The 13,590-nt window shown below is 50.4% G+C and overlaps 1 protein-coding gene across 1 annotated transcript in view; it reads right to left on the bottom strand.

Moving 5' to 3' along the window:
- SEPTIN4 (septin 4) overlaps positions 1-11,861 on the bottom strand; it is a 23,021-nt gene extending 11,160 nt beyond the window's left edge. Inside the window, exons 1-3 of the mRNA XM_034639927.1 lie at positions 10,072-11,861; positions 9,378-9,422; positions 7,993-8,000 (exon numbers count right to left, since the gene is read on the bottom strand). Coding sequence (XP_034495818.1) covers positions 7,993-8,000; positions 9,378-9,422; positions 10,072-11,662 — 1,644 coding nt within the window. The 5' untranslated portion in view covers positions 11,663-11,861. The remainder of the gene's footprint in view (positions 1-7,992; positions 8,001-9,377; positions 9,423-10,071) is intronic.
- Between the last annotated feature and the right edge of the window lie 1,729 nt (positions 11,862-13,590).

Here is a 13,590-nt window from a genome sequence, read left to right as displayed (position 1 = left end):
CGGGGCCCTGGCGGGGGGCGGGGCGAGCCGGCCCTGGGGCGGGGCCTGCCCTCAGAGATCTCTGGCGCCCGCCCGGGTGCCGACGGCCCGCGGTGGTGGGTCGGTGGTGGGTGGGGGTGGGCATTGCAGCCCGAGACCCCGGGAAGCGCAGGGTGCGCAGGGGCGCTCAGCACAGCGCTGCACGGGTCACCTGGCTCTTCCTTACTCAGCCCCTAAGAGTGACCTCTTCAGGCAGCACATCACAGTGGGGGCTTGAGCAAATCCCCAAAGAAAAAGGAAGGGCCCACCTGGCATCCCCAGGAGGAAATGTTTTTGGAAGGAGAGGGAGTTTGCCCCATGAGTTGGGAGAGAAACCATTCGTTACCAAAGGTTTGCGGAAAATGCCCCGGCTGATGTCCAAGTTAAAGGATTGACCCTACCCGCTCCGCACCACCGGCCGTAGAATGTCGGACATCTACCTTTACCCAAGCTATGGAGAGGACAAGAGGTTCCCTTCCTGCAGGACCCTAGATTAAAGATTAAAGAGGGTTTGCTGCATAAATTGTCCAGGGACTGTCTGCTGGAAGGGTGGAAGGGAAGAGGCCTAGTGGCCTTTATGGGGCAGTAGAGCCTTGTCTGGGGCTGAGAAAAGTGGGAGGGCCTCGGGAGAGGCCAGCCTGGGCCTGAGCCAGTTCTGTGCTGGGCAAGCAGGTGAGATGCTTTGGGGACAGATGCCCTAGCAGCTTTAGAGGCATTAGAGGCTCAGAAGGGTCATAGCAGCAAGGGAGAAGTAGATGCTTACAGGGTGGGGAGTTGGTAGGGATTTCCTGAGCTAATACAGGTCTGAGCTGGTCACGCTCTGTGGAAGTTTCCAGAAGCATGCCTCTCTCTGACTCCCAAGAGCCTTCCCTCAGGGCAGGCTGACTGGTCTGAATACACATTAGACAAAACTGAGGCCCACGCACAACATGGCTCTCTCTCTTGGTAGAAGGGCCAGAGCCTCCCTACCCTATTTCAGTCCAATCTGTGACCAGTGGTCATGGTTGGGATCAAGTTAGAACTTAGCAGAGGGAGGGAAAGGGGCCTAGGTATGCAGATGAGAACAGGCTCAGAAAACATGGAGTGGCTATTGGAGATGTTATTGGATATTTGGCACTGGTGGACTGAAGAATGGAAGGGGGAGTGCCATTGCTTAAAGAAATTGGGGGCATTCATAAGCTAGCAAGTTGATGAGAAACCTGCCCAACTGGGTGACCTTGGGCAACTCACTTTACCTCTCTGGACCTCGTTTCCCACACCAGAAAATGAGGAGATTAAACTAGGATAGGGGTCAGCAGCTTGGCTCGGATAAGAGGGAACCTCTGAAGGTATAGAGTGGTTCCTGGAAAAGGCCTGGGCTAGATCTAGAGATCTGAAGCTGTACTCAGGAAAACAAAGACATGAAAGAGTTTCTTTAGAAAAAAGCCAATGGCTATTGGAAGGCTGCAGAAGTAGGAGCAGCTGCTGCGTCAGAACCAAACATCAAACTCGGGCTACACAAAGCCCCACTGTTGGGAACTAGCTGTAGGCCACTAGTACTCATGCGTGCACTCATAAGACTACCTCTTGGGTGCCTCCACTGGCATTCTGCACAGGGGTGCTGGGCCAAGGGGAGAAAGCCTATGTTAAGGAAGACAGGCCCCATCACAAAGCCTTGTTTTCCACAATTAGAAGTCCCCCCTCCCCCCAACCCTGGCTGTGGTCCAAGTGTGGACACGGACATCTCAGAAAGCAGCTCAGTAGCTCACCCTCAGCGGCGGCTGGAATCCCAGCTCTGCTCTGGCACCTGCTGCTCGGGCCCCAGCAAGCCGCGTGTCCCGAGGCACATTGGTGCCAGCTTGTTTGAGGGAAGTGAGCCCCTAGGAAAGGCCTGGGACTATGGAACTCACCTCTAAGCCAAGACTCTTAGAGTCCTGATGCTTTAGTACCTTTGTAATTACTGTATCAGAGCCCGACAGGAAGCACGCTGGGCTAAATAAAAGCTAACGGCAGACTTTGAGCCATTCCACCCGCACAAACCTCGAGGGCTAACCCTGCCACACTCTGGGTTTCTGAGAGAACTTGGCCTAGGCTTAGGAGCCCATGCCAGCTTTGGTGATTATCTCACTGCCTGAATGTCCCTCCCCTCCCTAGACCTCTGTTCCTCCCATTGAAAGGTAGGCTTGGACTCCCCACCGCTCCAGCTCTCGTGTTCTGGGTCGGTGCAGGTAGAGTCTGACACATGGGGTGGAAGCGGGGCCGAGATAGAGCAGCCCTTGTATGAGTCACTGACCACTGAGTGTCCTCCCCACCTCCAGTTAGCATGTAGCCGGCCAACCTTGCCTCAGTGCCCCTCAGCTCCTGGAGCTCTGAGTCTTCCTTAAAATTCAACACCCCACCAGGAATTGATATCCTGAACTAGAGTAGAATTTCCCAGGCACTGCAGGAGTGGGGGTACTCAGGCCAAGGCTCTGGTGAGTGGACACTTTGTTTGTCACAAAGCCTGACTCTCCTGAGAAACTCAGATCAGTGCACACCTCCAGCCCACGAGCCAGGGCTCCCTCTGCTTCGGTCAGGCCAATGCGGTCTGTGTGAAAAAACTCCTGCCCTCCCCCCTTTGGACCTTTCCTGCCTGCCCACAGGTGAAGATTGTGTGGCACTGAACTAAACAAGGCTGCCGCACATGGGCCAAGCCAAGGCCCAGTTTCAAAAGCCAAGAATAAATAGTGATTACCACAGGAAATCAGGATTTCAGATCTGTATGACTAGCAAAGGTCTGGGTAACAGAGTTTCTCTTAAGTGGTTCAGGAACTATTTGCACCTCCCTTCCTTCAGAGGTGATGAATCACTGAGGATATAGTCCAAGGGCCCTAGTGGGGCCAGAGGGCTAGCACTGGGTTGTGTCTTTCAAGGAAACCTTAGCTAGTCTGTCCAGAAAGGTCTGTGGCAAGAAAACAAAACACCCTAAGCCCCTCCCCTGCTGCTATGTTTCCCCAGTGTCCCAGGATCCTGGGGCCTGAAATGTGGGTGGCCAGGCCAGGGAGCCTGTTTCCTGGCACCTGCTGGATGGCTGTGGTGAGGGGCAGTTCTGGAGCCAGCAGAGGGCTAGAGGCCAGCCAGAGGGCCTTTCCAACAGCTTTTCTGCAGTAGGGTAAGGCACAGGAGCTGAGAGATGGAAGTGACTTACATAGGCACTGGAGTGCGACCCCCTTCAAGAGCCCCCACCTCACCTCCCAGCTGCTTCTTGAATACCTCCCATGGCTGAAGACTCACTGACTCTATTGCCCTTCAGTCTTTGGGCAGTAATTTATCAAAGGTCTTCATCAAACAGTCAAAATTTGCGTCTACCTGGACTTCACCCTCCCAGTGCCTCTATACTAGAAGCTTTGCTAACTCATTTCACTAGACTTTGTTTTGTTCTTCGATGTCCACCCCCTTTCAAGTAACCCATCTGTATACTTTTCTCTCCCAAACTAACCAAAAGCCCCTCAAGGAGAGGGAGTATGTCTTCTATTTTAACCTCTACTCATTTCAATTCAGTGAACATGTGATGTAATGTCTTTCTGGATGACCAGGCCTCTGCCCCCAGGAGGTGTCTGATCAATATGAATTGACTGAAAGGATTCATTGATCAGTTTTCCACTCTGATTTTTGGAACACAGACAGGCCTTGAGGCTCTGGGCTTCACTGACCCATAATTTGCCCTCCATTCTGGCTGCTTACCAGCTCATACTCCCCTCCCAGCCTCATAGTTCACATGCAAAGACACAAATGTTACCCTCACTAAAGCCTTTCCCTTCATAATCCGTGATATCTGAAAGTACTGCTGAAATACTGAGAAGTTACTTTCCAGGAAGATGTGGCTGTGGAAGAAGGGTTTCTACATCGTGTGTGAATCCCTAGGGCAGGATGCTCCCTAAAGGGCTCCAGGTTTTGAGGAGCCAGCTCTGAGCCTCAGTTTCTTCATCCGTGAAATAGGGAGAAAAAGTCCACCGCATGAGGCTGCTGTGGAGTCACTACGGTGACACGCTCAGAATGGTGTAGCCACTAAAATGATAGCTATTATCTCAGCTAATGAGAAAATGATCAACACCAAATCAGCAACTGTCAGCTGTCAGAAGGTCAAATGCTTTCCCTCCGAAACGTGAGGAATGTGCACGTGTGATGGGTGTAGATGCACGGCAGAAGAACCTGAGACTGAAGTGACATTGGAATGGCCACGCCGCCGCCAACTGTAGAGTCAGCCTCTCCAGCTAAGCGGCACTCCAGTCTCTAGAAAGCAGGTCTTGGTTTCAGACTCACTGAGCCAAATTCCCAAGAACAGCCATTGTGGAGACTCCAGGAGCTAAATGACTTCGCCTGTGGTGGGCGTGCCGAGGAAGTGGCTCTGGCCAGCCCTGTCCTCCCACCTCAGTGCCAGAGCCCGGGCTTCTCTCAGGAACTGCCTCACATTCTGTCCCCCTCCTCCAGGCGTTCCTTCAGCCCCCAAGGTGCAGCTGTCTCTTGCCTCTCCCTCATGGCAGCTGGGCCAAAGGCAGCTGAGCAGAGGAGGGCAAAGGGACATGGTCATTTCTGCCACTCAGGATAACCTTCCTGTGGCTGAGCAGCTGTCCGGGTGGCTTCTGTGTTATAGATTTTCTTCCTCACCCAAGGATGCTGCCGGCCCTCTGAAGCTCCCTCATCTGCCCAGTTCTGCTGTTTCTCCTCTTACTGGAAAAACCCACCAACTCAAACACCACCAAGCTAGTCTGACAGCAAGATACAACGTCGGAGATGGGTTCCAGGCAGGCAACCAAGGAGCTTCTGGAAACACACCAAAGAGTCCAAAATAAATGTGGCAGATTCTTCGCTATATGGGATCATTCTGAGAAGAACAAAAAACCAAGGGATTCTGGCCTAAGTTCTGTCGTCAAGCCCAAGAGAGAGGCTTAGGACTTTCCTGCCCCCATTTCACAGGCAGAGGAACAATCTGCTCGGGTCTCAGAGTGCAAGCAGGATGTCATCCCCCTGCCCTGTGCTTCCAGTGGCTCCTGCTGACGTACACTGCACCTGAGCCTGTCCTGGGGCCTCCATTCATCCTAGTTTGCCCAGGACCAGTAGGCATCCCAGGACACAGGTTGCTAAGCCAGGCACATCCCAGGCAAACCCCGATGAGTTGGTCAACCTAGCCTGTCTCCAAAATAGCAAGTGTGGGTCAGAGGTTACCAGCCTCCCATTCAGCTCTGGAGTTTGCTGCCCATGGTAGCTGGAAATGAACAAGGCACCATCTGACAGGAAAAGCAGCTGGGGCAGGGGTCAGGCTGCTATGAAAAGTCCCCCAAGGTGCCCTGCCCCATTTTCAGCAGCTCTGCTCCATTCTTTCAGTTCCCTCTCTTTTCAACTATAAGCCTCTGTACAAAGCAAGAGAAAATGAGGGCAGTGGGAAAGATGGTTCTAGGGTTCCTTTCAGACAGCCCACCTGCTGGGATTCTGTTAACACCCCCATGAATGCAGAACGACCCTGCATTCCTCCTAGACTCTGGATTTTTCTCTGTCGAGGAAGTCTACCTGAGCAGAACTTCCCCAAGGCTCAAGAGCCAACAGGAGGCTAGCCATACAATCCCCAGAGGCCAAACGACATATCACTTTAAAGACACCGAAATCTGCCTTAGGTATCACTGAGATGGCCTCACCTGGTTCCTGGCCTGTTTTCCAGAGTTGGTTTCTTGCATAATTGATAGAGATAGAAGGGAGTAAACCACCTTGTCTGCTGACAGCCTGAGAAGTCCTTTTCAAGGGCAAGTGGGTTAGGTGCCTTGAAGACAAGGGGTCTTGGGGCCAAGGCAGCCTCATCCATCAGGGGCGTTGCAGCCCTTCCCATCAAGAGCTGCTTTATTCCAAGGAATTCCCCAGAGCTGTGTGAGAAGACAGCCCCAGATGACCCCATAGGGGACCTTCCTGTTGAGCTTCTGCTAGTTCTGATACCAAAAACAAAACCATTAGGAATGCTTCCCTCAGTCCAGCATAACCTTCTCTGGGGAGATTCCAGCCCCTAGTGTACCAATCCAAGGATGAGAAGCATCTATAAGCCCTGCTCCTTAGACAAAAGGGCCTTGAGGAGTCACTTGGGAGGGACTGACACTTGAGAAATGGTTGAATCAGCCTCTGTCCCCAGCTGTGGACCCAGAAGGGCTTGTGGAGCTCAACAACAGACATGCAGCCGTCCACAAGCCAGGAGCTGTGGCTGGCCACCAGAGAACTCCTGCCAGGAATGAACTCTGGAACACACTCTACAGTCAACCCTTCCCAGATCAGAAGAACCAGAGGCCTCGGGCACCAGCACCACAGATTCTCTATTGTGGGATGGCCTGTGGGCCCTGCTGCCTGGAGGACAGGCTGGGGAAGGCCTAGAACTCTCACACTTGGTGAGGAGTCCCTGGCCCTCCTCCATGCCACCCCACTTCCAAAGAGCCAGAGAACACCAGCAGGCCAAGCTAGTCTCTCCCCAGCTCCTCTTCCCAGCTTCTGGGGAGCAGCCCTGCTGCTGAACAGGGCTGGAGAGCTGCAATTATCGAGACAGGATAAGAGCTATTTTGGGAAGGAACCGTCCTGCTGCCAAGGCTTTTGACTTCCTAAACTAAAACAAGATGCACCAAGAAAGGGGATGAAGGTGGGGGAGCACAGGGAGGAACTCGCTCAGTGAAAACCATCATATCCCGAAGGAGGGAAAACACTAACCCCTTCCCAAAGGTACGTAAGTGCAGCAAAGGAGTGAGCAAGGGGCTAGCTATTAAGATACCCCTGGCTTTGAGAAGGGGGGTGTAACTTGACTCCCCACCACACACACATCCCCTGATGACTCCCTCTCTCCTAAGATCCGGTAAGAGCACTTATTCAGGCTGCTGCGTTTATTTGGACTTTTGAGCACAAACTATTTCATATTGTTGTTTAAATGTTTCCTGTCCATGTCTTATCTCTCCAACCAGATGGTAAGTTTCTCATGGCCAAAGAATGTGTGTGCTCTGAGGTTCAGTGCTTTGCCCGCCAGGAGTGCCTAGCAGAGTGCTAGGCATCTGAATAAAGTTGTTTATGGAAGGAAGGGATAGAGGGAGGAAGGAAGGAAGAGAAGGAGGGAAGAGGGGGAAAAGGATTTACAGTCTTGCATGGAGGTAATCTCTACAAGTAGCTGTCCCCACCCACAGCAGAGCTCAGGGCACGGCGCTGAACAGGAAGCCATGGCAGAGGGGGTGGCAGCCACATTTCTGGCACCTCCCCTTCAGCTGTTTCGTTATCTGAGCTCAGGCTGTCCTGCCCCACCTCCCTTGTTTGTCTTCTATGTGTAATTAACTGTCCATCCTGGGCTAGCCCATGGATGGAACCCACTAGAAGCCATGATAGGCTTTGGGTAAGGGAGAGATAGGGTGAGAGAAAGAATGGAGGCAGGAAAAGCTCAGACTATCTTATCAAACATGGGCCAAGAAGAACTAAAGTACTTAGAGGAACAAGGCACTGTGAAATCAGGACACTCTTTGTCATATTCAGGACACAGGGCTGACCAGAGCAGCGTATACCTTGTGCCTTTCCAAGTTGAGGACTCAAATAGTGTGTAACCCAGAAAAGTGTTCCCTTTCTGGAGTGTCCTAGGCTGGAGAGATGAGAGCCAAGTGGAGACTGATCCAATGTATGGCTTCCCAGACAGCCTTCCCACAGAGCACTTGGCGGGATTTACCATCTCTCCAGGGCTGCAACCAGCTCGTACAGCGCCTTTGTGCAAATCTGCCTCTGAGGAGATGCAGCCCCACAAGTGCACAGTGTGGCAACTGGAACGCAGGCTAGATTTCAGCCCCCACTCGCCCTCTCAGTTAGGTGCCCTTGTGCGTGAACAACGTGCCCAACCATAGGGAGCAGTTCTGTCTGTCTCCCTCCATTCCTACTTCCATGAGAGGTTAAGAGGAGGACTCGGATAAGGGGGAGCACAGGAAGGAACTGGGAGTAACTTTCCAGGAGTGTTCTTACCTCCTCATCTGTCATAATGGAGAAGTAGAAGTCGGGCATTCCCAGGGGGCAGCAAATGGAATTCAGAGAGTACCAACGGGAGGGGAAAAAGAGAATTTTACTAAAGATGTTCAGTGGACTTGGGCATAACCTGGCCCAGCATCCTTCCTAGTGCAAGTGGCCCAAAGAGCAACAGCTAGCATTTACTGAGGGGTCACTGTTGCCAGGCATCATGCTGAGTGCTGGTCAGTCCTTATAAGGACCTAAGAGGTTGCCATTGTTCTCATTAACAGGGAAGCTAATTATTGGAGAGAGAAAATAACTTGCCCAAGGTCATTGTGAGAAAATAGACACAGGGCTCAAACCCAATACTTATAACTCAAGTCCATGCTCTACTAAACCTCAACTTTATAGAGCTTTGCTCCCTTTGAGGGGCAGGGATGCCCTTCTCTGCTGTTTGCTGCCCATCACTTGGAGGGCTTATGCTGGTTGGGACTGGATTGCATTCCCAGGGCTCTCTCCTCCCCAGGAACTTCCTCATCCAGAGCCCTGGCCTCCCTCATGCTCACAGACTAAAGCATATTTTGGGCTACAACATTCAAAGCAGACACTCCTTGCTACTAAGATTCACTAAATGAGTCTTGGTCCCCACCTTCCCTCCCACTAGAGAGGTCAAGGGAACAAAGTGGGAGGGGGGGTGTCTGGGGACACTTCTCTTAAGGATTCTAGAGTTGGGGGTGGCTGGCTGGCTAAGCTGGTAGAGCATGCAACTCTTGGTCTCAGGATTGTGAGTTCGAGCCCCATGTTGGGTGTAGAGATTACTTAAAAATAAAATCTTAAGAAAAAAAAAAGAAAAGAAAAAGGATTCTAGAGTTAGCTATAGGATCCACTGACGGCCTCAAGGCAAATGCCTGACATCCCTGGAGACACTACTGGGTAGCAGCCAATGCCTCCCAGGTCCAGTTATGGGGGCTTGAAGAGAGTTCTGAAGAACCAGAAAGACACAAGAGGAGACCCATCAACCTGAGTTAGTGCGGGGTCAGCCCTGAGGGAGACTGTGAAACAGGTGGTTTGTCTTGGTGACTTGTTTTTTGGTTTTTAAAAAAATCACATGAGAGGTAAGTCCAGCTGAACTGAAAGGCATGGGCTTAAACTGTTTTCCATTCCAGAAGTGACTACTTTCCATTGAAAGGAGGCTCTTGAAAATGAAAAAAGTTCTAAGTCCCAAAAGAATGATTCTAATGGTGGAATTATAGACAAGAAGTTCCTCTGCTCCTTCAAGTCTAACCCCCAGTGTGTACGGTCCTGATAGACCTAGCTCTATAGATATGTAGAGGTCACCCTCCCACCTGTCCTCCTGCCTCCCAGACCCCTACAATGGATCCATAGGGGGGAAAAGCACAGACCTTTTAGCCACCAGATGACACGATTGTACATTTCCTCAGAGACATCTGAAAGTAATAGAGATTGTTGCTTTTTTTCACTCTGTGGGATGTACATCCCTCCCCCCACTACTTAACATCTCCCTTTCTAGCTCCACATTTCTCCCCTCATAGGTGCCCTCAGCCCTTGATCGTTTCCAAGAAGCCCCTGCAGACTAGGACTAAACTCCCCTCTCCCTTTTCTCCACCCTCTTTGTACCACTATTAATGCCTTTCCCCTCTTGGAAGTCTGGGTCCTAGTGTGTCTATGCCCCCACCTTCTCCACCTTGTGGTCAAAATATTTACCTGTGAATCTTATTTTCTTTACTAGTCCTTACCAGCCCTCACCCTAGCTCAGTTCTTCATCTCCATTCTTGGGAAGCACTTCCCACCCTGAAAACCACTCTCTACTATCTTCCATTGAAAGGTTAAGCAGCATTGCTTGGAAGAGTCAATGCCTGATGCCGGCCCAAGCATCGTCACCGATGTCATTAGCTTGGAGCTCAGAGAAGCTGGCAGGGAAGGAATGGAGCAATGGGCTCAAGGATGGGACTAGCTTTAGCACTGGCAGGAGGGCAGCTCTGAGGCCCAGAATGAAGAAGGGGACTTTCCTGCCCACCCTAATGTCCCACCTCACTAAATCGGGACTGCACCTGGGCGGTCTGCTTCTTCACATACCCAAGAAGAAAGCACTAAACCTTTGAATGGGTTGTTTGGAGGTGCACTTGAGGGCCTGTGGCACTTCCCTCAATGGTGCCTGGTTTGGAGACTCCCTTGGTAATGATAGTGGTGGTGGTGTTGCTGGTGCTGGTGGTGGTGATGGACTTGCCTTCTCTCTCTGGAACATCATTTCCTCACAGAAAGGACTTGAGTCCATTTCAAAAGAGGACAATAAAGGATCTGGGGGAGGAGAGGACTTATACTCAAATTCAGGTGTTGTTGGCCGGCTTTGGGGTGTTTCAGCTTCAGGATTGAGTAAGGTCCACCATGAGGAATCAGGCCCATACCTGGGTAAGGACCGAGGGGGTAAGGGCCGAGGGGTCAGTTCCAGTTCTACATGGGCAAAGGGCTTTCGGGAGGGTCCGGGGGACATGCAGACACTTTGTGAAGGCCTTTGGGTGTGCTGCTTATAGCTGTGCTCTGGAGTGACAAACATAGGTTTGGAGGGGCTCTCAGACACTGCTCGAGATGTCACACGGGGTGCTGAGTATAGTAACTGTCCTGCTGGGGAGATGGTGACCCTGCGGCCAACCTCGCTGTCTCCTCGGGTTGAGGACCTGAGGTTGGACTCTACTTCTGATGATATTAAGACCTTTGGGGAGGGCTTGATGTCAGCGTAGACAGAATGCTTGCGGATAGACTCAGGATCTGGACGTATAGAAACTCGGTGTCCACCATCCAAATCCTTAAGGATAGAGAGTCTGAGGGATGATTCCATGTTCATATTCCTATGCAAAGACTTGGGTTCTGTATAGATTGAGTTGAGACGACTCATTTCATACTCTTGGCCAGGGATCCTTCTCTGGGCTGTCCGAGAGTCTGCACTGACACGGCCACTGCTATGTTCTGGGCTAGAGGGTTTCCTTGAAGATCTGATCTCAGTAGCAGTCAAACCCTTTCGGATGGGCTCAGTTTGGACTGCTTCATCCTTTGGGCAAACCAAAGTCCTACGGCGACTTCTGACCCCTTGTGGGTACTGGACCTTGGAGGGTGGGTCGTCTTCTTGTAAGGTTTGTAAGTTATCCTTCTGGTCTACAAAACTCAACCGGCGAGAGGATTTGGCATCTGGGATTAATGAGTAGCGATTACTGATGTCACGCCCTGGCTTGCTCTCACCCCCTCTTCGTGTTGATTCATCTCTAGATGGACTAACGTTCCGATGCATCTGGACAGCATGGGAAGCTGTCTGAATTTGCTGGCTCTTTCGATGAAGAGAGGGATGGCGGTATGTTTCTGATTTTGATCGAGTCTCATTTCCTCGAGGGGTGGGTGTTCCAGCAAGGCCAGGCCCTGCCTGGGGGGAGCTAGATCGAGGATAATCTGATGTTGAATAGAGAGTGGTGAGATGCCCAGCTTCTGATCTTCGGTATGGCGGAGGGCTTACGGGGGCTGTAGCACTTCGTGTGCTTGAGGCAAGAAGGTACCCTTGTCCCCGCTGAGGAGATGTGTTAGTATCCTCAGACCCTTTTGGTGCTGAAACTGCTACCTTGGACCCAGTTTTATTAGTCTTGACCATCCGATACACTGAGCTCCTCTGGGTAGATCCCATATTTTACCGGCTGGCTTGTATTGAGGGTCTTAATGAAGTCTGGAAATTTACCCTCAGTTTTAAATGCTTCTGTTCTTGCACTCCCACAAAAGTGGCTGTTATTCTAAGAGTGTCTCAAATAGTCCCCTTAGCTACCTGCCTGGTGATGTCATAAAGGAAGGAGCTTCCTACTAAACATCCTGGCACACAGCCACAATTTTTTTTTAAGTAGACTCCATGCCCAATGTGGGGTTAGAAATCACGACCTTGAGGGGCGCCTGGGTGGCACAGCGGTTAAGCGTCTGCCTTCGGCTCAGGGCGTGATCCCGGTGTTATGGGATCGAGCCCCACATCAGGCTCCTCCGCTATGAGCCTGCTTCTTCCTCTCCCACTCCCCCTGCTTGTGTTCCCTCTCTCGCTGGCTGTCTCTATCTCTGTCGAATAAATAATAAAATCTTTAAAAAAAAATTACGACCTTGAGATCAAGAGTTGCAATGGTCTACCCACTGAGCCAACCAGATGCCCCTTCAGCAACAATTCTTCAGAGAATCTCAAGCAGTAACTGCAAGGAAACTGAGGATTTGTCTTTGCAGTTGACACCACCAAGTCTTTGGCCAAGTTCTTAGCAAAACCAGATTTTCCTAGTACACAGAGAAGGCTCCAGACTCTCTTTTACTCTCTCCAGATTCTAGGAATTCCCAGACGCATCCAGAGAAGGAATCAGCCTTCTTGTCCTACTAAGACAAGGCTACTCAACTCACTCTCTCTGTGTTAGTCCCAGTTTTAGTAAGATGCAAGTACAAAGTTGTCCCAGTTTAGTTTGGAACTGCACTGCATAGAAGTTAAAAAAAAAAATAGAGCTCCAGGCTTTTCTAGGTTTCAGAGGTGGTTTGGTTGACCCTGGGGTAAAAATCCAGATTGCTCAAATCATTCTCACATTCTTGGCCCAGGAGTGAATGTAGGATTGTAGGAAGGATTTGGAGTTAGTTATTGGTTTCAATCATAAATGACTAGTTGTGCACCTTAGACAAGTTACTTGACTTTCCCGAGCTTTGGTTTCTTCATCTGGAAACCAATGTCTGGTAGGTGTCAAATAACAAACATTAGTGTCCTTTCTCACAATCCTCTCCCCTCAGCCATCCTAATTAGATGGATTCTGGTTCTTTCTTGATTTGCATCTTGGATGACCATTCTGGGTGAAAGACAGGATCATCTTGATTTCCCTTTCACAGGCTCCTCTCTACCATATCCACATCCCACTGTTGACTCTGAAGGATCACTGTGGTTATCTGATGGTCAGATTCATTGTTTGTGGATCTTTCAATTCACCTTGATTAAAGACAAAGTTGAAACGAAAACCAACATATTTTTAGGTAACAGGAATCTTCGATAGACTGAGAAACCTTGAGCTACTGACACAAGTCTTTAGAATATAAAACACTTGGCTAACCCTTATATCTTGTTTTACAGGAAAGGATAAAAGTAGAAGAATATTTACAAGTCAGATATCTTGAAAATACTAAGGGTAAGCCAGGTTGAAGTGAAGACGGTTCCTATTAATAATTATTTGATATCTATAGTTATAAAATTGAGACTGGCTGACTTGAACAAAGCTTTCCTGTGAGATTCTACTTTCTTCTCCTTTTTTTTTTTTCAAAGAGAGAGAGGGAGGGGTGGGGAGGGACAGAGGGAGAGAGAGAATTTTAGCAGTTTCCACTCCCAGCGTGGTCCAGTGGGGGGCTTGATCTCACAATCCTGAGATCCTGACCTGATCCGAAATCAAGAGTCGAGATGCTTAACCCATTGAGCCACCCAGACACCCCTGAGATTCTACTTTCAGTGCAATGACTTATTGATATATAACCTTTTTTTAAAAAGATTATTTATTTATTTATTTGACAGAGATAGCCAGTGAGAGAGGGAACACAAGCAGGGGGAGTGGGAGGGGA

This window comes from Ailuropoda melanoleuca, chromosome 13 (genome assembly GCF_002007445.2).
Source record: "Ailuropoda melanoleuca isolate Jingjing chromosome 13, ASM200744v2, whole genome shotgun sequence".
Lineage (NCBI taxonomy): Eukaryota > Metazoa > Chordata > Mammalia > Carnivora > Ursidae > Ailuropoda > Ailuropoda melanoleuca.
Note: the sequence above shows the minus strand (reverse complement) of the source record. Positions and strands in the feature narration are given on the sequence as shown.